At 32.5% G+C, this 23615-nt stretch overlaps 2 protein-coding genes across 2 annotated transcripts; both read left to right on the top strand.

Moving 5' to 3' along the window:
• Positions 1-7529: 7529 nt before the first annotated feature.
• LOC149177619 (L-gulonolactone oxidase 2-like) lies at positions 7530-18002 on the top strand. The gene is made up of 4 exons (XM_089420173.1): positions 7530-7973; positions 9337-9592; positions 12716-13542; positions 17872-18002. The coding sequence occupies exons 1-3, from the start codon at positions 7545-7547 to the stop codon at positions 13531-13533; spliced, it is 1503 nt and encodes a 500-aa protein (XP_089276299.1). The 5' UTR covers positions 7530-7544; the 3' UTR covers positions 13534-13542; positions 17872-18002.
• LOC149177620 (L-gulonolactone oxidase 2-like) lies at positions 15613-22071 on the top strand. The gene is made up of 4 exons (XM_089420175.1): positions 15613-16354; positions 17872-18127; positions 20824-21380; positions 21785-22071. The coding sequence occupies exons 1-4, from the start codon at positions 15686-15688 to the stop codon at positions 22064-22066; spliced, it is 1764 nt and encodes a 587-aa protein (XP_089276301.1). The 5' UTR covers positions 15613-15685; the 3' UTR covers positions 22067-22071.
• Positions 22072-23615: the final 1544 nt, after the last annotated feature.

The following is a 23615-nucleotide window of genomic DNA, read 5'->3' on the forward strand; positions in this document are numbered from 1 at the left end:
AGAGAGAGAGAGAGAGAGAGAGAGAGAGAGAGAGAGAGAGAGAGAGAGAGAAATGGTGTAAAAAATAGAGATATTGAGAGGCATCCAAGAAATATGAGTTTTTGAAATTAGGTACAAGTCTCTAAAATTTGGATATGCTCAAGGGAACAAACCCAAATGTTAATTCCTAAAGGAATATTTTAAGCCCCTATAGCCATGAAAAACACTTTGAATGACCACAAATGACTTATCGAGAGAATCATTTTGCTCTAACTATGTATATAATTACCACTAGTATTTTGTAGCACTAGTTGTGGTTCTCAAGACAAAAACATGGCTATTAGAGGAAACATTAATGTTAGTCCCTAAAGGAAGATTCTAGCCATTTAGGGCTAACGAGGATGCCTTGGACAACCATGCATCACCTTTTGGGTTTACCATTAGCCTATAGTGATGAATTTTAGAGCCACTACATTTTTTTGAGTATAATATACATTTCATAGGGCCCTAAAAATGATCTACGTCTTCTCACCTCTTCTACTTTTACCCTCTCACCCCACCCACTCATGGAAACCTCTCATTATCTCATCTATCTATCACTATCGTCTCGCCTATAAAAATATTTGACCAATATCCCTCCCTTACCCATCCACCCTTTTCCTTTCTCACATACTCCCCCTTTTCCTCTTTTTCCCTACCCCATCATTCCCCCTCCCCCTTTTCTCACTTATCTTCCCCTCTTCTCACCCATCCGATTTCTGACCGACACCCATTTATCTTCTTTTCGAATTAAACTCTTCTCCAAACCCATTTATCCCCTCCATCCCCTCTAACATTCACCTCCATCCTCCTCAAGCCCACCACAGAGACCCTTTCACTCTTATCCACCATTAGGGGAATTTTGAGGTTTAATATGGGACTACTAAGGAAAATAATAAAATAATAGTTAAATGGTAATTATATTTTTAAGGAAAATAAATAAAACTACTTTTTTAATTGTATTTTTAGCTTATCTCCTTATCTCACCTATTTTCTCACTCTTGTCTCAACTATCTTTTGGTTTCATCTATATCCCTCCCTTACCCATCCATGCTTTTCCTTTTCTCACTTGCTCCACTTTTTCCTATCTTGCCTCACCCCATCATACCCTCTTCATCTTGCCTTACCTATGTTTCTCTCTTCTCACCCATCTCGCTATCCCACACATACACATTCACCTTCCCTCCCAACCCATTTATCCCATCCAACCCCTCTATCCGTCACCTCCATCCTCCCTATCCTACCTCATAAAACTTTCCCTTTTGCTCCATCATTAAGTTATCTTTGAGGTTAAAAATTGACCTACTAAGGAAAATAATAAATAATAGTTGAAATGATAAAATAAGAGCTATAAATTTTTTAAGTTAAATTGACATTGTTTTCACATAAGTTCTACTAGTTTTTAGATAAATTAATAGAAATTTCATGATTCCACGAGTGAAATCACTCTTTGGTCCACCATTAGTGTGGTTCCAAACCAACAACATCACTACTTTCTATTAAAAAATGATAGGCTATATCTATATGCTGGCCTTTCTTATGCGAGATTTGTTGTTATGTCAAAATAAATTCAACAACCTTCTAGCATATAGAATGTGGAGGGATGATCATCCACTTATTCAATCAAAGAAAAATTGTCAATATACCTATATCATGTCCTCCTCCAATCCTCAACTAGTGCTGGATCATTATATGTGTTGTGTGAAAAATAAATTGGGGGACAACCCTGCCATTAGTTAGATAATCAAATGATATCTCCTCGAAGCCTATAATTAAGATTTGTTGTTTTGTCCCTCATTCCAAAGGTTTGACGTAGACATTCCTAAAATCAATAGGCATATTTCGGAAATTCAAGGTTAGTAATAAACCATTGAGTCAAAATCAATCATGTCGATATTCATAACTTATACAATGATTTGATAAACTCTAAAATGTATCTCAAACTCAAACATAAATTGGAAATAAGATAAAAACATGGTAATTCTATAGCTTAGAAATACTCATGATAACTAAGAGTAAATATGGGTAAAATTGTTGTAGATTAAGTCAAAATGGAAGTGTTTATTCATGACAACATAGTTGAAATGAGGACTCATCATCTCCTCCCAATTGGTTACATGTAAATTACCCTAGTCAATTGTTGAGTGTCAATAATCCCCTTCATTGTAATAGCCCAATATCTTATTTAAATATAGCCAATGTGTTCCTTCCTCTTCCTCATTCCATACCATAGGTGATTTGTAGAAATGACTAGAATACCAAATTATGGGAAAGTGAAAATGTAACCTGATCCATATGGAGTCATACCTAAGTAAAGAATTAGTGAAAAATATTACCTCGTTAAGAATCAAGATAAAGTAGAGGTAGCCAACAAGATTTCTATTCCGAAGATAATTCCCATATGTCATGAGATATTTGAAGTTCCTCCACTGAATGGGTTCGTGCAAATTATTTATACTCTTTAATAACATACCTTTGGTGATTCTTGATTCCAACAAAGTTTCTTGGTTCCTAGATCATCCTATGTAGGTATTATTTAATGATGTGAGGTAACGGGTACTCATCCCTTACTTGAAAAGTTGTCTCAAATTCAATTTTCCCATAAAATTCAACCTCTTTCTTCTACTTAACTAGGCCAATGATACATGAAGTGTGAGTTCAAAGTTGGAAATCCCTAACATAGGGATTCAGGTTCCAACATGTGTTATCTTGTACTAAGAAATTAAATAGGTAAAAATCACACAAGAAGTTTTGGTCTTCTAGGACTGAAAAAATTATACATCCACAAAATCTTGTGGTTTTTTCACCTCATATGACTATCCAAGTTCTATATGCTTTAGTTTAAGGGTGGTCCACTGATCATGTAGTCGAATGGGATAAATCCTTGGAGGCCTTCTACAAAGGATTGCTTTTGAGGCTAGCTCACAAACTTGTTTTGTTAGCTTTTGGGCCTATTGTAGTTGATCCTTATAATTTTTAATTCTCACCTCCCAATTTTTCTCTTGCAGCAAATACATGGAGAACCATCACTATTTTAATTTCTCTAATATCTAGGAATTAGATTCATTACCAATAATTCCCAAATCAAGTACTTCATATTTTTCTCTCCGCCATGGGAGATCTGCCTTAAGTTAAAAAAAGCATATTTAGTGGTAATGATATCATATAATATAACATTAATAAATTGTCCGACTTCTTTGACATGGGTTTCAATATAATTTTTTGCCTTAAGATGTAGGGATTCCTCTTCTTTAATATCTCGTAATAGTCTTTCCATTCTTCCTATCTTTGACATATTATTATGTAGTTTATTCCTTTGTTTCTTATTTTTCAGCATTAACACTTTTTTTTGTTAAGGAGTGCTTGGTAAATAGGGCTAGAAAAATGAAATTCTTTTGGAGCTAAATTTAGCTTACCTATCTTATCCCTTTTGTATATTCTACAATTGGGTTCTTTTTTTCCAATCTTGGGATGAATTATAACTCCATTTCCATCACATCTCCAAAATGAACTTGTGGTGATACCAATGACTACAACAATGGTTCCTCATTTTTCTCCCAAAGTCTTTCTTCATTTATAGTCTGCAACAAGGGTTCCTCGGGATCCTAATCAAGTCTTATATCATTGTTAATCTAGTCAATCCCCTTATTCATATCCATCTCATTCTTTTCTTCCTCATCCTTCTTAGTGTATGTTTTGATGATGGATTCAGTACTAGGATCCTTTGGTTCTACACTAGCTTCCCCTTTATACCTCGTTGATTCCTATGCTGAATATTAGGGTTTTTAGATTGTAGTGACATATTGTTGAGGTTGGGATAGATTGGATCTCAATGGTTGAACCATAGCACAAGGATTACTTGGTCTCCAATGAGCCACAACCCCCCAAAAAAATTCTAGCCATGAAATTTCTTATTGTTGTAGCTTGGATATGAACAACATCTTGATAAACCCTTCGTGATACAATAATGTATTGGGGTTTTTCTTATTTTACACACATTTATCCATCTTCACAGGTGGATGAGGATGTAGGCGTGATAATGGTAAACTATGTTGTACCACCCCTCACATGTGATAAATCATTACATGGTGAGTGAAATATTGTCTCATGACTTTTCCAAAGAATTCCTTTACACTCTCTTACACAAATTAGGGTAGTGGTGAATCCACCCTTAAAAATGGCATCCATCTCTCATTTGGAATCTAGAAGTCTTGTACCATTTCTCTCCTAGAAAAGGAAGTCTAGTCACTTAACTAATAAAACCCTATGTAAGTACAATTTCTATTTTTCACACTTGAGCCTTGGTTCCATCAATGGTTTAGGTGAATTCTAATGCAAGTTTGGCATCCAAGCCACATAAACTCTCTAGGAATACTAACTAGCTAGCTTTGGAAAGAACTTATCTCACTGTAGGATTGATTTTGATAGCATCAAAGCTCTATGGTTTAGTCATGTTGAAAAACCCTCTCATATTTTTTTTTTGTAAATTACACTAGGAGCTTGGTTTGTGTATAATAGAAACATTTTACAGTATCCTTTCATTTCCTGTGCAAATCACTAGAATTTTGGGCCTTATATGGGTCACATACTCTGCATTCATTCAGTGTATAATTTTTGGGAGAGTTGGTATTATTTACTTCTTCTTTTTTTAATGTTATCCATTGCATAGGAGTTTCTCCTTTTTTAGGTCATTGTTAATAACCTCTTTACAATACTATAATGTATTATTATTCTCTAATTTCTTCATTACACTACAATTTATGTTAAATTGATATGGGATATTATTTTTAATGACATCAATATTTATAAAATTGAATTTCTTTTTATTTTTATCTAATAAGTATATTTGTATAATAATTTGGTGCTCTGGAGGTTTGAAGGCTGAAATATGTATATTACTCATATAAAATATAAAAATATTTTTTAAAGATAAAATAGAAAAATGTGAAGTAATCTTTAAAAAAAATATTTTACTTTTTTATGTTTATTGTTTTATTGTTATATATGGAATACTCAATTGTATTTCTTTTAAGAAAAAAATAGAAATAGAAGCCATCAACTTATTTTTTTATGTTAATTATTCCATACTTATACATTAAATAATCAATCACAATAATATTATTAATAAATAAAAACATATTTTTTAAGTTAAATTTAATTTATTTTTTATAAAATATAAAATATTCAAATTTATTATTAGTTTTTAAGTAATATAAATTTAATAATTAAAAAAATATTCATATTTAATAGTATGTTATAAACAAAAATACCATAATTTTTTAATTCCATTTTTTTATACCAGAGAGGGCAGAGTATAAAACTTCCTTGACCAAAGACCCTTCACCCTTGAGTATTAAACAAGAAAAACATCTTAGGGGGCGAAGTGCATTCAACACCCAAGAGAAAATATGTAATTACCCAATTCCCACACCCAACACTTTCCTAACCACACAAATAAACCCTCACAAGCCAACCTTCACAGAGGCTTCCAGCTACAACCATCAATATCCTCTTGAGGTCAAGGAAAAAATACTTGAGACAAGCCGCAATACCAATCTATATGAACATTCTCGACGATATCCCTAGACCCAAGAAAACAATTCCTAAATAGAACATTAAACCTGAGATTCTTAAGACTAGAACCTCTAGAGCAACTGAACATGAAATTTAGAGAAATAAAGGAAGGATCTGAGAAAGCACATAAATATTGAGGCTTGAAAATCCAACCTTGATCTTTGCAATGGAGTCTTCCAGTTGCCGAGACACCATGCTTCACCGACGTCACACACAACCACTCCCTAAATGTTAATGACACCTTGAATTCCTTGCCACCTAAACACACAACACTAGGACCTTCACACATGCTAGCTTTGTAGGAAATTTGCAACATGAGTTCGAGGACCTTACTTCAACTCCTTCCCTCTCCACATGTAAGTTCACTGACCATCAAAACACATACATAAACCCTTTGCGAACTGGGTCGTTGCATGCTCATGCATGTGAGGCTCCATTTGTGTCTTCTCGTCATAAATGCAATATTATGAACTCTAGGGGTGAAGCTTTGTTCCATTTGTCATCACAGCCCCTTGGGGGAATTTCAAAAAATATTTAATGAAAATAAAATTTGCACATTTTTAATAATAAAATTTCTATATTTAATTATTTTTGGGGCTAATATTCTTAGAAAGTACTCTACAAAGGAAAATTTAAAATAAAATGTGATTTAATAAGTTTTTTTTAAATAAATAATGAAATTATTTAAAAAAACATTTATATATATATATATATATATATATATAAATTAAAACCAAAGAAAAAAATAAATTTAATTGTTAAATTTTTTATAATAATAATAATAATAATAATAATAATAATAATAATAATATTATTATTATTATTATTATTATTATTATTATGAAAAATATCAAATTATTTTATAAAACAATTTTTATTTTTACTTTTTTAAATAATAAAGAGATTGACTTTCTAACAAATTAATAATAAAAACCAGATCATAACTAAATGAAACATTAAAAAAAACTAATAATAAGACAAAATGATAACTAAATTAGACATTAAATTAAACTAATAAGACAAAATGATAACCACATTACACATTAAATTAAATTAGTATAAAAAATTCTTAAATAATGGAAAGAATCTACCATATAAATATACATAGTGTACCTGGTTTTAAACCTATTCTGATATGTTGAAACTTACGGCCGAAAATATGAATACCTATAGTTTTGCTTCAAACGAAACTTATCTGCCCGTAAAATCCAGTTTTGGTGTGCCTTCAACAACAGTGAAGGGAAATCCGCATGGGGCAACGGAATGGGAAGAGCCGAATTGAGTAATCTGTAATAATTTAACGTGGCTTTGGAAAAATATTAATAAAACATCGTTGAGTATCTCTACGGAAATTAAACACAAGATTTTCAAACGAAGGCCATTATTTCCACTTGTATTTTCCTGTCCTGTGAGGTCAACGGATCGAAATTGACAGTGTTTAGATAAATACATCAGCAGATCGAGCATTTAGATAAGCTGCACCAGTAACATTTATAAAATAATACAAGGGTTTGGAATAGTCATGAAGTATGGGTAGCGTAGAGTTAAATCTGAAAAAATATGCAGAAATAAAATTGGCCACACGTTTTTTTTGGGTGCGCTTCCATTAGACCTATTCCTACCGAATGAATATTTAAAAAAAATCTGTTTTGCAGCTATTTATACGGATCGTTTGCTCACTCAGCGATACTCGGTTTGGGTTATGTTGTCGAATGGAGTTTCAGAGAGCTATTTTGATCTTTTGTGCGCTCTTTCTGTTGGCCCGGATCGCGAATTGTAGTCCCCCGGGTCCCGTGGTTGAATGTTCTAATGGATTTACAAACTGCACTGTTTCGAACGCTTATGGGGTGTTTCCAGATAGAAGTATCTGCAGGGCTGCCCAAGTCGTCTATCCTTCCACAGAAGACGAGCTTCTGGCCTCCGTTGCCGATGCCGTTCAGAAGAACCAGAAGATGAGAGTTGTGACGCGCTACGCCCACAGTATTCCCAAGCTGGTATGTCCCGATGGGGATTCTGGTCTCATTATCAGCACTCGGGATCTAAACTATGTTGTATCTGTGGATAAGCCTAGTTTGAGGATGACGTTCCATAGCGGTATAACCCTAAAGAATCTCATTGATGCTGCTGCCACAGAAGGCCTTGCTTTGCCTCATTCGCCTTACTGGTTGGGTGTGACTCTTGGGGGAATACTAGGCACCGGTGCTCATGGTAGTTCCCTGTTTGGCAATGGAAGTGCTGTTCACGAATATGTTGTGGGGGTGAGGTTAGTAGTACCAGCTTCCCCTGCCGAGGGATATGCTAAAGTTGTGAGTCTTACTGAAGCAGATGAGGATCTCAATGCGGCCAAAGTTTCGTTGGGCGTTATCGGTGTCATTTCCCAGGTAGTACTTTCATTTTATTATGGTTCGGGATATAATCGTTTGGAATAGGATTATTCATTTCAATCAGTATTTGTTGATTTTTTTAGTTGATAGCCTAGATTGATTTTCAAGAGAATATGCCAGGCATATGCTTGTATTCACTCTTATTTTGTAGTGTGTTAGATAATTTGTTGGGTTGCATTGACCTTTAAAAAATTAAAAAAAATTGATGTTTGAAGGGAGCAAGATTGCTGCCTAGTGGCTGGAGGCCCACCAATTTCTTAGAAATTTTCGAAGCATACCTAATTTTACAAACACCCCCTTATATCCTGGTTGTAAAAGATAGAAACTCTTCAACACTTCTGTTTTTAGTAAGACTTAAGATTCTTAAGAGTTGTACAATCAAAATTAATAATAATATTTTTATTACAATGGTTTTTTTGTTATCCATGGTAAATATAAATGAAACTTTAAGCTATATCAAGTTATCAACTGCATTAATATTTTTAATATGATTGCAGTAGTTTATATAATATTAATATTTAGATATTTTAAAAGATTAAATTTATTTATAAATTCAAAAACACAATTAATATATTATATTATTTATGCATTAAAAAGTACTATTATAATAAAAAATATTACAACACTAAAATTAACCAAAAAAACAAACCTAAAACCAATAATCTATAAAATACCATCAATATAATAATAAACATTCAATAATATTTATTCCATAACAATAAACATCCCATTGGAATAGTTAATGGGTAATTTAGCTGTGGTCATGCATAACTTGCTTTTTGCAATTAATAAAATTGAAATTCTGAATATTTGATGAGCAAGAAGCAAAGTCGATCTTAATATTGGTGAAATACACATTGATGTACAAATTTATAAATAACATAAGCTAAGGCTGATGTTTTCAAAGTTAAAAGTTATGAATATTTTGGGTGATTGTTTCTTTAGAAAACTATAAGAATTAGGGATAATCTTACACATGCATGTATTAATGACAACGTAGTAAGGGGCCCCCAGGTAATTATTGGTGCATTGTTTTTCCAATTTCCGTCTTTGCCATGCTGACAATCCATAATGCACAAAAACATTTCACTTTTCCGGTACTGTGGCTTTATTAGATTCTTCCATTTATCTCATAGTTTTGATAGCCGATCTCCTATAAATACTGTTGTTTAGAAGCTGCCCAAGGGATTCAATAATTTCATGATGTGATCGTTGGATTAATCTCATTGAATTTATTGTGGCTTCACGAAAATGCTTCCACTTATCTCATAGTGTGGATATCCGGTTTGCTATAAATACTGTTGTTTGATATTTGGATTAATCTCATCGAATTTTATGTATACTATGTTGTGTTATACAGGTAACCCTGCAACTACAACCTTTGTTTAAACGTTCCATCACAAACGTTGTGAAGGATGATTCGGATCTGGAAAGCATGATTGTGCAGTTTGGCCTGGAGCACGAATTCGGAGATGTTATATGGTACCCTGCTCAACGAAAGGTTGTCTATAGAGTGGACGATCGAGTGCCTGTTAATTCTCATGGAGATGGGGTAAATGATTTCATCGGTTTTCGGTCCACTCTAACGGCTCTTTTAGCCATCATCAGGGATGCAGGTAAGAGAAAATGCCAATGTCTAAATCCAGAATGATAATGATTTAATCATTTATTTGTTTATTTTATTTTTAACTTGATTAACTTGACTTGATCGTAGGTTTTAGAATATATTGGCAATTTAACTCATAAGAATGAAATCTAATGAAGCCAAACTCTCTTATGCCTATCAAAATTTCCCAAATTATCTAAAGTCGGAAAATCGGTTTCTCGTGGAACTTTATTATGAAAATCGGTCTCACGTGCAGATAAATCAAATGTGGTGCATATTCATTAACATATTCAGACCCCAACTGCCATTGGATCATACAATCTAATATGTATAGTTTCATGAGTATTAAACAGATAATCGTTGAACTTCCTGACAGAAATGATCAATTAGTAATTAACATGGGTTTCACGTGAAGATGAATAAAAACTGGTGGATATTTATTATCATATATGAGTTTTATAATTTCTGAGTAGGATGTTTTTGGCTTTTGTTGAGGTATAAGTTGACTCATATAATTTCTGAGTCGGACATTTTTGGCTTTTGTTGAGACATAAGTTAATTGCTATTCTGTGCTGCTTGCAGGCTGTTGCACCTACCCTAAATTTATAGTGATAGTGTTCACAATAACTCTTTATCCTAAATTAAAGAAAAAAAATTAAATAAATAAATATCTTATTTCATTAAGATATTTCATTAAAAAATTTGAACGTATTTTAACCTAACAAAAAGGGTCAATTAATATCGGTTTAACGTGCAGATTAATCGAATCTGGTACTTGTTTATTAACGTATTCAGACTTTAACTGCGATTTTACCATACAACCTAATATGTATAGTTTCATTAATGTTAAAAGAATAATCATTGAATCTTTTTCTTCCCATGAAGAAGGGTCAATTAGTGAAAATATATATCTAATGAGTCAATATTCGGTGTGCATGTAGGAGTTTTTTCTGCACTGTGGACAAAATTTTAGGGCACATTTTTATGCTTTAAAGCTCCATTTTGAAATAATATATCTTGGTTCGCGCATTTCCTTATAATTTATATTTATCAATTTTCATTGTCACACGATAATTTTAAATTATATAACATATATCATAAAGAGTTATTTATGAAATTCTCTCTAGTCTGGGAAGCATTTGAAGTAATGATCTTTCAGTAAAGTAAGGAGTGCGAAATATTCATTTGTTATCGATTGTTAACCCTAAATACTTTTTTTTTAAGTGAAATTGTGTGAATGATCTTTTAGTAAAGTAAGGAGTGCGAAATATTCATTTGTTATCGATTGTTAACCCTAAATACTTTTTTTTAAAGTGAAATGGTGTAAATTCCAAATAATTCGTTAATTTATTATTTTAACAAATTATTTATTAAAATAATATTTTATTTATTTTATAGTGTTATCATCTTGTAATATTTTATTTATTTTATAGTGTTATCATCTTGTAATAGGATGTAAATTGTATTTAATAATTTATTATTATAATAGTAATTTTTTTTTTTTTTTTTTTAATTTAAATTTAATTGTTATTTATTATTATTTAAATTATAATTTTTTTATATAATTGATTAAGAATTTTAAACAAATTATTTATTAAAATAATATTTTATCTATTTTATATGGTTATTTTTATCCAAATTGATTAAGAATTTTAAACAAATTATTTATTAAAATAATAGTTTATCTATTTTATATGGTTATTTTTATCCAATCTTGTAATAGGATGTAAATTGCATTTAATAATTTATTATTATAATAGAAATTTATTTATTTTTATTTTTTATCTAAATTTAATTGTATTTTTTTATTATATAAATTATATATATATAATTTCTTAAGACTTGAAATTGTGTAATTTATATTTTTAAAATAATTTCTTATAAATTTTTAAAATATAAAATTTTAGAATTAAAATATAATTTTTTTATATCATTATTATAATTTTTTTTATTTTTTATTTTTTAATTTTTAATTTTTTAGTTGATAAGTGTTTATATGACAAAAAGTTTTTCTCATCACACTTTAATAAAAAGTTGTAATTAAATTTATTTAATTATTGCATTTTATTAATAAATATTTGTGATTATACAATTTGAGAGGGTCTAATGGTTAACAACATGTGTTTCCACTTAAGAGGTCAAAGGTTCAAAACTAGAGGAGATAGAGTATGTATGATTTCATAGACTTAACACTCAAAATGTGGGTCCCTAGGGGGTCTCATATACCAATTTGACGTATGGCTTGGCTACCACCTTAAAATTATATGTGTGTGTGTGTGTGTGTTTGTTTTTTAATAGATAAACTTCTAATTTTATGATCTAAGTGTCTACCAATACTAATCTTATTGTCACATAGATTTTACATTTTATAAATTTGTAATTATTTATCTCACTAAAAAGTTTTTGAATACATACATACCTATTGTGACAATGACCTTTTTTACTTTAAGTTATTCATCAAACATTCATTAATACTATTATTTTGTAACTTTGGTGCCTAATAAACATTTAAATGAAATCTGAAAACTAAAGTAGGTCACTTACTTTATACACCAATTTAGTGTCTAGCTTGACTATAACCTTATATATATATAATAAATAAAAAAACTTCTCATTTTATGTTTTAATTTTATGTTTTGAATTTCTTCGATACCAATTTTATTATCAAATACTAATTTTATTTTCAAATAAATTTTACATTTTATAAATTTATAATTAACTACCTGATTAAAAAGTTTGTGAATACATACCTACCTATTATGACCATGATCATTTCTATTTAAAATTATTCATCAAACATTGACTACTACTATCATTTTGTAACTTTAAAAAGTTTTGAATACATACCTACCTATTGTGACAATGATCTTTTCTATTAAAGTTATTCATCAAACATTGACTACTACTATCATATTGTAACTTTGATGCCTAATAGACATTTGAATGAAACGTGAGTCAGGCCTCATATATTACATCTAAGCTGCACTACTCCGTCAGAGTTTCATGGCAATGTCATAATTTATTTTCAAACATGTCAAAGTTTATAATACATGAAAACCTGCATACAGGCGTTATCATCTGGGTAAGTCCGGGGAAAGATGTACAGCTAATTATATATGCCATGATTTTACAGAGGAACACGATGAAGCTACGGATGATGCTAACAGCAAGTGCGTGAGGGCAGTCACTCAGGTATCTACAATCCTGGGAGCTGGTACAGGACTCAAGAACAACGATGTTCTCTTTTTGGGATATCCAGTAATTGGGTATCAGAATAACATGCAAGCTTCTGGTTCGTGTCTGAGCAGCCCAGAGGACAAACTGCTGACAGCGTGCGCATGGGATCCTCGGGTCAAAGGATTATTCTTTTTTCAGAGTGGACTCAGTATCAGCCTGTCCAATATCGGACAATTCCTTTCCGACGTAAAGAACCTCCGGGACACCATTCCGAGTAGCCTGTGTGGGGTTGAACTCTACTATGGTTTTCTAATGCGTTATGTAAAAGCTTCGAGCGCTTATTTGGGAAAAGAAGAGGACTCAGTAGACATCGAAATGACGTACTATCGGGCCAAGGATCCCAACACTCCTAGATTGTATGAAGATGTGTTGGAGGAAATTGAGCAAATGGCGCTCATGAAATATGGAGCCCTGCCTCACTGGGGAAAGAACCGAAACATTGCCTTTGATGGGGTCATAAAAAAATATAACAAATATGGTGCCTTTCTATCAGTGAAGAACAAGTACGATCCTAACGGACTTTTGTCCAATGAATGGACCGACGATGTTCTGGGAATAGGGAATGCGGGAGTGATCATATGGAAGGATGGATGTGCTCTGGAAGGACTCTGCGTGTGCTCAGAAGATGTGCACTGTGCTCCTACAAAAGGCTACTTCTGCAAACCGGGCAGAATTTACACCGAAGCACGTGTTTGCAGATTAGAGGGATCTTGATATGATAAGGTTGTTAGTTATCATCTCTATCTTATTAAGATATTTTATTACCATTCTATATACCAATAATTGATTCCCTGTCATCATTAATGGACGAGAATAATGTATTTAATGAATTATTAACTTTTATATATATATTTGTTATTTTCAAAAGAACCAAGAAAAAAAAAATCTCCGGTGCTCTCATCAATGTTATCCATTCATAGCCTGGTCTTTGACGAATGGGTGTATTTCTTTCAGCCGTCTCAGGCACATAGAGTATGCATTTATATGGTGAACGAGATGATTTGATATCTAAATCCGGGGCACGGTCCTACAACGAAAAACCAATGCAAATTATTCGCAAATTTTTTATAAAATATAAAATATTCAAATTTATTATTAGTTTTTAAGTAATATAAATTTAATAATTAAAAAAATATTCATATTTAATAGTATGTTATAAACAAAAATACCATAATTTTTTAATTCCATTTTTTTATACCAGAGAGGGCAGAGTATAAAACTTTCTTGACCAAAGACCCTTCACCCTTGAGTATTAAACAAGAAAAACATCTTAGGGGCGAAGTGCATTCAACACCCAAGAGAAAATACTTAATTACCCAATTCCCACACCCAACACTTTCCTAACCACACAAATAAACCCTCACAAGCCAACCTTCACAGAGGCTTCCAGCTACAACCATCAATATCCTCTTGAGGTCAAGGAAAAAATACTTGAGACAAGCTGCAATACCAATCTATATGAACATTCTCGACGATATCCCTAGACCCAAGAAAACAATTCCTAAATAGAACATTAAACCTGAGATTCTTAAGACTAGAACCTCTAGAGCAACTGAACATGAAATTTAGAGAAATAAAGGAAGGATCTGAGAAAGCACATAAATATTGAGGCTTGAAAATCCAACCTTGATCTTTGCAATGGAGTCTTCTAGTTGCCGAGACACCATGCTTCACCGACGTCACACACAACCACTCCCTAAATGTTAATGACACCTTGAATTCCTTGCCACCTAAACACACAACACTAGGACCTTCACACATGCTAGCTTTGTAGGAAATTTGCAACATGAGTTCGAGGACCTTACCTCAACTCCTTCCCTCTCCACAAGTAAGTTCACTGACCATCAAAACACATACATAAACCCTTTGCAACTGGGTCGCTGCATGCTCATGCATGTGAGGCTCCATTTGTGTCTTCTCGTCATAAATGCAATATTATGAACTCTAGGGGTGAAGCTTTGTTCCATTTGTCATCAGACCCCCTTGGGGGAATTTCAAAAAATATTTAATGAAAATAAAATTTACACATTTTTAATAATAAAATTTCTATATTTAATTATTTTTGGGGCTAATATTCTTAGAAAGTACTCTATAAAGGAAAATTTAAAATAAAATGTGATTTAATAAGTTCTTTTTAAATAAATAATGAAATTATTTAAAAAAACATTTATATATATATATATATATATATATAAAACCAAAGAAAAAAAATAAATTTAATTGTTAAATTTTTTATAATAATATTATTATTATGATGGTGGTTACAACTGAGAAAAATATCAAATTATTCTATAAAACATTTTTTATTTTTATTTTTTTTAAATAATAAGGAAATTGACTTTCTAACAAATTAATAATAAAAACCAGATCATAACTAAATGAAACATTAAAAAAAACTAATAATAAAACAAAATGATAACTAAATTAGACATTAAATTTAAACTAATAAAACAAAATGATAACCACATTACAAGTTAAATTACTATAAAAGATTCTTAAATAATGGAAAGAATACAAGATTTTCAACCGAAGGCCATTATTTCCACTTGTATTTCCCTGTCCTGTGAGGTCAACGGATCGAAATTGACAGTGTTTAGATAAATACATCAGCAGATCGAGCATTTAGATAAACTGCACCAGTAACATTTATAAAATAATACAAGGGTTTGGAATAGTCATGAAGTATGGGTAGCGTAGAGTTAAATCTGAAAAAATATGCAGAAAGAAAATTGGCCACACGTTTTTTTGGGTGCGCTTCCATTAGACCTATTCCTACCGAATGAATATTTAAAAAAATTCTGTTTTCCAGCTATTTCTACGGATCGTTTGCTCACTCAGCGATACTCGGTTTGGGTTATGTTGTCGAATGGAGTTTCAGAGAGCTATTTTGATCTTTTGTGCGCTCTTTCTGTTGGCCCGGATCGCGAATTGTAGTCCCCCGGGTCCCGTGGTTGAATGTTCTAATGGATTTACAAACTGCACTGTTTCGAACGCTTATGGGGTGTTTCCAGATAGAAGTATCTGCAGGGCTGCCCAAGTCGTGTATCCTTCCACAGAAGACGAGCTTCTGGCCTCCGTTGCCGATGCCGTTCAGAAGAACCAGAAGATGAGAGTTGTGACGCGCTACGCCCACAGTATTCCCAAGCTGGTATGTCCCGATGGGGATTCCGGTCTCATTATCAGCACTCGGGATCTAAACTATGTTGTATCTGTGGATAAACCTAGTTTGAGGATGACGTTCCATAGCGGTATAACCCTAAAGAATCTCATTGATGCTGCTGCCACAGAAGGCCTTGCTTTGCCTCATTCGCCTTACTGGTTGGGTGTGACTCTTGGGGGAATACTAGGCACCGGTGCTCATGGTAGTTCCCTCTTTGGCAATGGAAGTGCTGTTCACGAATATGTTGTGGGGGTGAGGTTAGTAGTACCAGCTTCCCCTGCCGAGGGATATGCTAAAGTTGTGAGTCTTACTGAAGCAGATGAGGATCTCAATGCGGCCAAAGTTTCGTTGGGCGTTATCGGTGTCATTTCCCAGGTAGTATTTTCATTTTATTATGGTTCGGGATATAATCGTTTGGAATAGGATTATTCATTTCAATGAGGCTTTGTTGATTTCTTTTAGTTGATAGTCTAGATTGATTTTCAAGGGAATATGGCAAGCATTCACGCTTATTTTGTAGTGTGTTAGATAATTTGTTGGGTTGCATTGATCTTTAAATTTTTTTAAAAAATTGATGTTTGAAGGGAGCAAGATTGCTGCCTAGTGGCTGGAGGCCCACCAATTTCTTATAAATTTTCGAAGCATACCTAATTTTACAAACGCCCCCTTATATCTTGGTTGTAAAGGATAGAAACTCTTCAACACTTCTGTTTTTAGTAAGACTTGAGATTCTTAAGACTTGTACAATCAAAATTAATAATAATATTTTTGTTACAATGGTTTTTTCGTTATTCATAGTAAATATAAATGAAACTTTAAGCTATATCAAGTTATCAACTACATTAATATTTTTAATATGGTTGCAGTAGTTTATATAATATTAATATTTAGATATTTTAAAAGATTAAATTTATTTATAAATTCAAAAACACAATTGATATATTATATTATTTATACATTAAAAAGTACTATTATAATAAAAAATATTACAACATTAAATTTAACGAGAAAAACAAACCTAAAACCAATAATCTATAAAACACCATCACTATTTATTCCATAATAATAAACATTCAATAATATTTATTCCATAACAATAAACATCCCATTAAAATAGTTAATGGGTAATTTAGCTTTGCTCATGCATAACTTGCTTTTTGCAATTAATAAAATTGAAATTCTGAATATTTGATGAGCAAGAAGCAAAGTCGATCTTAATATTGGTGAAATACACATTGATGTACAAATTTATAAATAACATAAGCTAAGGCTGATGTTTTCAAAGTTAAAAGTTATGAATATTTTGGGTGATTGTTTCTTTAGAAAACTATAAGAATTAGGGATAATCTTACAAATGCATGTATTAATGACAACGTAGTAAGGGGCCCAGGTAATTATTGGTGCATTGTTTTTCCAATTTCCGTCTTTGCCATGCTGACAATCCATAATGCACAAAAACATTTCACTTTTCCGGTAATGTGGCTTTATTAGATTCTTCCATTTATCTCATAGTTTTGATAGCCGATCTCCTATAAATACTGTTGTTTAGAAGCTGCCCAAGGGATTCAATAATTTCATGATGTGATCGTTGGATTAATTGTGGCTTTATTAGATTCTTCCACTTATCTAATAGTTTTGATAGCCGATCTCCTATAAATACTGTTGTTTAGAAGCTGCCCAAGAGATTCAATAATTTCATGATGTGATCGTTGGATTAATCTCATTGAATTTATTGTGGCTTCACGAAAATGCTTCCACTTATCTCATAGTGTGGATATCCGGTTTGCTATAAATACTGTTGTTTAGAAGCTCTCAAGGGATTCTATAATTTCATGCTGTGATATTTGGATTAATCTCATCGAATTTTATGTATACTATGTTGTGTCATACAGGTAACCCTGCAGCTACAACCTTTGTTTAAACGTTCCATCACAAACGTTGTGAAGGATGATTCGGATCTGGAAAGCATGATTGTGCAGTTTGGCCTGGAGCACGAATTCGGAGATGTTATATGGTACCCTGCTCAACGAAAGGTTGTCTATAGAGTGGACGATCGAGTGCCTGTTAATTCTCATGGAGATGGGGTAAATGATTTCATCGGTTTTCGGTCCACTCTAACGGCTCTTTTAGCCATCATCAGGGATGCAGGTAAGAGAAAATGCCAATGTCTAAATCCAGAATGATAATGATTTAATCATTTATTTGTTTATTTTATTTTTAACTTGATTAACTTGATTTGATCGTAGGTTTTAGAATATATTGGCAATTTAACTCATAAGAATGAAATCTAATGAAGCCAAACTCTCTTATGCCTATCAAAATTTCCCAAATTATCTAAAATCGGAAAATCGGTTTCACGTGCAGATAAATCAAGTGTGGTTCATATTCATTAACATATTCAGACCCCAACTGCCATTGGAGCATACAATCTAATATGTATAGTTTCATGAGTATTAAACAGATAATCGTTGAACTTCCTGACAGAAATGATCAATTAGTAATTAACATGGGTTTCACGTGAAGATGAATAAAAACTGGTGGATATTTATTATCATATATGAGTCTTATAATTTCTGAGTAGGACGTTTTTGGCTTTTGTTGAAGTATAAGTTGACTCATATAATTTCTGAGTTCGACATTCTTGGCTTTTGTTGAGACATAAGTTAATTGCTATTGTGTGCAGCTTGCAGCTGTTGCACCTACCCTAAATTTATAGGGATAATGTTCACAATAACTCTTTATCCTAAATTAAAAATAAAATTAAATAAATAAATAAATTATCTTATTTCATTAAGATATTTCATTAAAAAATTTGAACGTATTTTAACCTAACAAAAAGGGTCAATTAATATCGGTTTAACGTGCAGATTAATCGAATCTGGTACTTGTTTATTAACGTATTCAGACTTTAACTGCGATTTTACCATACAACCTAATATGTATAGTTTCATTAATGTTAAAAGAATAATCATTGAATCTTTTTCTTCGCATGAAGAAGGGTCAATTAGTGAAAATATATATCTAATGAGTCAATATTCGGTGCGCATGTAGGAGTTTTTTCTGCACTGTGGACAAAATTTTATGGCACATTTTTATGCTTTAAAGCTCCATTTTGAAATAATATATCTTGGTTCGCGCATTTCCTTATAATTTATATTTATCAATTTTCATTGTCACACGATAATTTTAAATTATATAACATATATTATAAAGAGTTATTTATGAAATTCTCTCTAGTCTGGGAAGCATTTGAAGTAATGATCTTTTAGTAAAGTAAGGAGTGCGAAATATTCATTTGTTATCGATTGTTAACCCTAAATACTTTATTTTTTAAGTGAAATTGTGTAAATTCCAAATAATTCGTTAATTTATTATTTTAACAAATTATTTATTAAAATAATATTTTATTTATTTTATAGTGTTATCATCCTGTAATATTTTATTTATTTTATAGTGTTATCATCTTGTAATAGGATGTAAATTTCATTTAATAATTTATTTATTTTATTTTTTATCTAAATTTAATTGTATTTTTTAATTATATATATATATATATATATATATATATATATATATAATTGGTTAAGAATTGAAATTGTGTAATTTATATTTTTAAAATAATTTCTTATAAAATTTTAAAATTAAAATATAATTTTTTTATATCATTATTATAATTTTTTTTATTTTTTATTTTCTAATTTTTAATTTTTAAGTTGATAAGTGTTTATATGACAAAAAGTTTTTCTCATCACACTTTAATAAAAAGTTGTAATTAAATTTATTTAATTATTGCATTTTATTAATAAAAATTTGTGATTATACAGTTTGAGAGGGTCTAATGGTTAACAACATGTGTTTCCACTTAAGAGGTCACAGGTTCAAAACTAGAGGAGATAGAGTATGTATGATTTCATAGACTTAACACTCAAAATGTGGGTCTAGGGGGTCTCATATACCAATTTGACGTATGGCTTGGCTACCACCTTAAAATTATATGTGTGTGTGTATTTGTTTTTTAATAAATAAACTTCTAATTTTATGATCTAAGTGTCTACCAGTACCAATCTTATTGTCACATAGATTTTACATTTTATAAATTTGTAATTATTTATCTCACTAAAAAGTTTTTGAATACATACATACCTATTGTGACAATGACCTTTTTTATTTTAAGTTATTCATCAAACATTCATTAATACTATTATTTTGTAACTTTGGTGCCTAATAAACATTTAAATGAAATCTGAAAATTAAAGTAGATCACTTACCTTATACACCAATTTAGTGTCTAGATTAACTATAACCTTATATATATATAATAAATAAAAAAACTTCTCATTTTATGTTTTGAATTTCTTCAATACCAATTTTATTATGAAATACTAATTTTATTTTCAAATAAATTTTACATTTTATAAATTTATGATTAACTACCTGATTAAAAAGTTTGTGAATACATACCTACCTATTGTGACCATGATCATTTCTATTTAAAATTGTTCATCAAACATTGACTACTACTATCATTTTGTAACTTTAAAAAGTTTTGAATACATACCTACCTATTGTGACAATGATCTTTTCTATTAAAGTTATTCATCAAACACTGACTACTACTATCATATTGTAACTTTGATGCCTAATAGACATTTGAATGAAACGTGAGTCAGGCCTCATATATTACATCTAAGCTGCACTACTCCGTCAGAGTTTCATGGCAATGTCATAATTTATTTTCAAACATGTCAAAGTTTATAATACATGAAAACCTGCATACAGGCGTTATCATCTGGGTAAGTCCGGGGAAAGATGTACAGTTAATTATATATGCCATGATTTTACAGAGGAACACGATGAAGCTACGGATGATGCTGACAGCAAGTGCGTGAGGGCAGTCACTCAGGTATCTACAATCCTGGGAGCTGGTACAGGACTCAAGAACAACGATGTTCTCTTTTTGGGATATCCAGTAATTGGGTATCAGAATAACATGCAAGCTTCTGGTTCGTGTCTGAGCAGCCCAGAGGACAAACTGCTGACAGCGTGCGCATGGGATCCTCGGGTCAAAGGATTATTCTTTTTTCAGAGTGGACTCAGTATCAGCGTGTCCAATATCGGACAATTCCTTTCCGACGTAAAGAACCTCCGGGACACCATTCCGAGTAGCCTGTGTGGGGTTGAACTCTACTATGGTTTTCTAATGCGTTATGTAAAAGCTTCGAGCGCTTATTTGGGAAAAGAAGAGGACTCAGTAGACATCGAAATGACGTACTATCGGGCCAAGGATGCCAACACTCCTAGACTGTATGAAGATGTGTTGGAGGAAATTGAGCAAATGGCGCTCATGAAATATGGAGCCCTGCCTCACTGGGGAAAGAACCGAAACATTGCCTTTGATGGGGTCATAAAAAAATATAACAAATATAAGGTCGTGGAGGCGGCGTAGTGGTAAAGTCGGCCTCGTCATGACGGACCGGTCTTGTGTTCGATCCCGAGCAAGGTCGTAGCTCGTCGTGCGAGTAGTAACCGAACCGGGCCAAGCCCACTACCTTTTGTGCAGTGATGTGTGGTTTAACGGTAAGTCAAACGGGCGAAGCTCGGGAGACCAAAGTTCAAATCTCATGGAGTACAGTGACCTTCTGTGGTGGCGGCTAGAGGGGCGGACCCCCCTGACCGCTGGGTCTGCTCTTGCTAAAATCATAGGATCTTAGCATACCCGACTTGCAGGTGGTTGGTTATGCTCTTGGTGTTATAGTGGCAGCAATGAGGTTTGATCCTGGGTCTCCCGTGGATTAAACTTGATAGTTACCGATTCACCATGTGGTTAAAAAAAAAAAATATAACAAATATGCTGCCTTTCTATCAGTGAAGAACAAGTACGATCCTAACGGACTTTTGTCCAATGAATGGACCGACGATGTTCTGGGAATAGGGAATGCGGGAGTGATCATATGGAAGGATGGATGTGCTCTGGAAGGACTCTGCGTGTGCTCAGAAGATGTGCACTGTGCTCCTACAAAAGGCTACTTCTGCAAACCGGGCAGAATTTACACCGAAGCACGTGTTTGCAGATTACTGGGATCTTGATATGATAGGGTTGTTTGGTATCATCTCTATCTTATTAAGATATTTTATTACCATTCTATATACCAATAATTGATTCCCTGTCATCATTAATGGACGAGAATAATGTATTTAATGAATTATTAACTTTTATATATATATATATTTGCTATTTTCAAAAGGAACCAAGAAAAAAAAGATATCCGGTGCTCTCATCAATGTTATCAATTCATAGCCTGGTCTTTGACGAATGGGTGTATTTCTTTCAGCCGTCTCAGGCACATAGATGCATTTATATGGTGAACGAGATTGATTTGATATTTAAATCCGGGGCACGGTCCTACAACGAAAAACCAATGTAAATTATTCGCAAATTATGTTACGAGGAGAAACCCTTGCGCCGCTGAGAGGAGAAATCGCCACCGCCGCACAACAAAATGAGGAGCAGTTAGGGTTAGGATAATCGGAGGCGTGTCAATCCGAGCCGTTGATGGTTGAATTCGCATCTCGACCGTCCAATAACCATAACTCTGTCCACACCCATATGTGCCCACGTGGTTCGGTACAAGCAGGGGTTAAATTTGACGGGTGACCCTACCCGTCAAGGAATTTTTTTATGACGTTTTTATTTTTAAACAGCCCATCATATAACTTTTAAAATTTATTTGTACAAGTTTCATTTGTGTTCTGTAAACTGGTTTGTTAAGAATAAAATCAAGCATAGCATATTTTTTTAATGGATTATTTATTTATTTTTAAACTGCTTCAAAGAACCTTTCACAATTAATTTATAAATTGAACGAGGCTAAAGTTGAGTGGGCGGACTCCCAGAACAACTACTACTAAAGATTTCGCAGAGTTTACTGATGGATAAGAAGTCTCTCCTGTGATAGAATAATTACTGCTATTGATATCAGAGATTTAAGTGAGGGACGGGCGGGTTCTCATGTGATAGAACAATTCTCAGAAGGAAAGCCTCAGAATAGAGGAAAACAAAAACAAACCTGTTACCCAGAATGGATTGGAAGTCTGTGATCAGTTGCTCTTCTTGGGGTGAAATTGCGCCGCGTTTAAGGCCAGGCCGCAAGTAATTAATCCATCTGATCCTGCAGCTCTTTCCACATCTCTGCAAACATGCATGGGCATTTCATTGGATTCAATATTCTAATATATCGTCGTTTCCTCTTAACCCCTTCTAAACAGAAATTTATTAAACCGAAAGAAAAGAACATAAAAATTATTGTTCTTTTATTGCCATCAAAAAGCGCTCTCAAGCCATGAATGGGCAGCTGTTTGGATCTAATATTTAGGTAATGCTAATTGAGAGCCCCACCTACCCCTCACAAAAATAAAGAAAATCAGGGCCAATCTAAAATAGATCTATACTTAAATAACAACAACAAATCAACTAAATAATACAGTAATAACAACAGCAAATCAACTAAATAATCCATATTACTGGAGATCTCTACAAATTAGCTCAAAACCCAAACGCTTTTCGCAAACATATTTTGGCAACTTTCATTAAATAGTTTTGTTCCGATGGCATTGCGATTTGATTCACGTTTACAAG

Source organism: Pinus tabuliformis, chromosome 4_1 (assembly GCF_031772625.1).
Source record: "Pinus tabuliformis cultivar Carrire ecotype Pingquan chromosome 4_1, CPIR1, whole genome shotgun sequence".
In the NCBI taxonomy this organism is placed as follows: domain Eukaryota; kingdom Viridiplantae; phylum Streptophyta; class Pinopsida; order Pinales; family Pinaceae; genus Pinus; species Pinus tabuliformis.

Bases quoted from the DNA above. Each gene is read 5' to 3' on its own strand.
- LOC149177619 (XM_089420173.1), top strand. From the start codon at position 7,545: ATGAGAGTTGTGACGCGCTACGCCCACAGTATTCCCAAGCTGGTATGT. The intron at 7,974-9,336 runs GTAGTACTTTCA...TGTGTTATACAG, and splicing joins TTATCGGTGTCATTTCCCAG to GTAACCCTGCAACTACAACC. The intron at 9,593-12,715 runs GTAAGAGAAAAT...ATGATTTTACAG, and splicing joins AGCCATCATCAGGGATGCAG to AGGAACACGATGAAGCTACG.
- LOC149177620 (XM_089420175.1), top strand. From the start codon at position 15,686: ATGGAGTTTCAGAGAGCTATTTTGATCTTTTGTGCGCTCTTTCTGTTG. The intron at 18,128-20,823 runs GTAAGAGAAAAT...ATGATTTTACAG, and splicing joins AGCCATCATCAGGGATGCAG to AGGAACACGATGAAGCTACG. The intron at 21,381-21,784 runs GTCATAAAAAAA...TAAACTTGATAG, and splicing joins GAAACATTGCCTTTGATGGG to TTACCGATTCACCATGTGGT.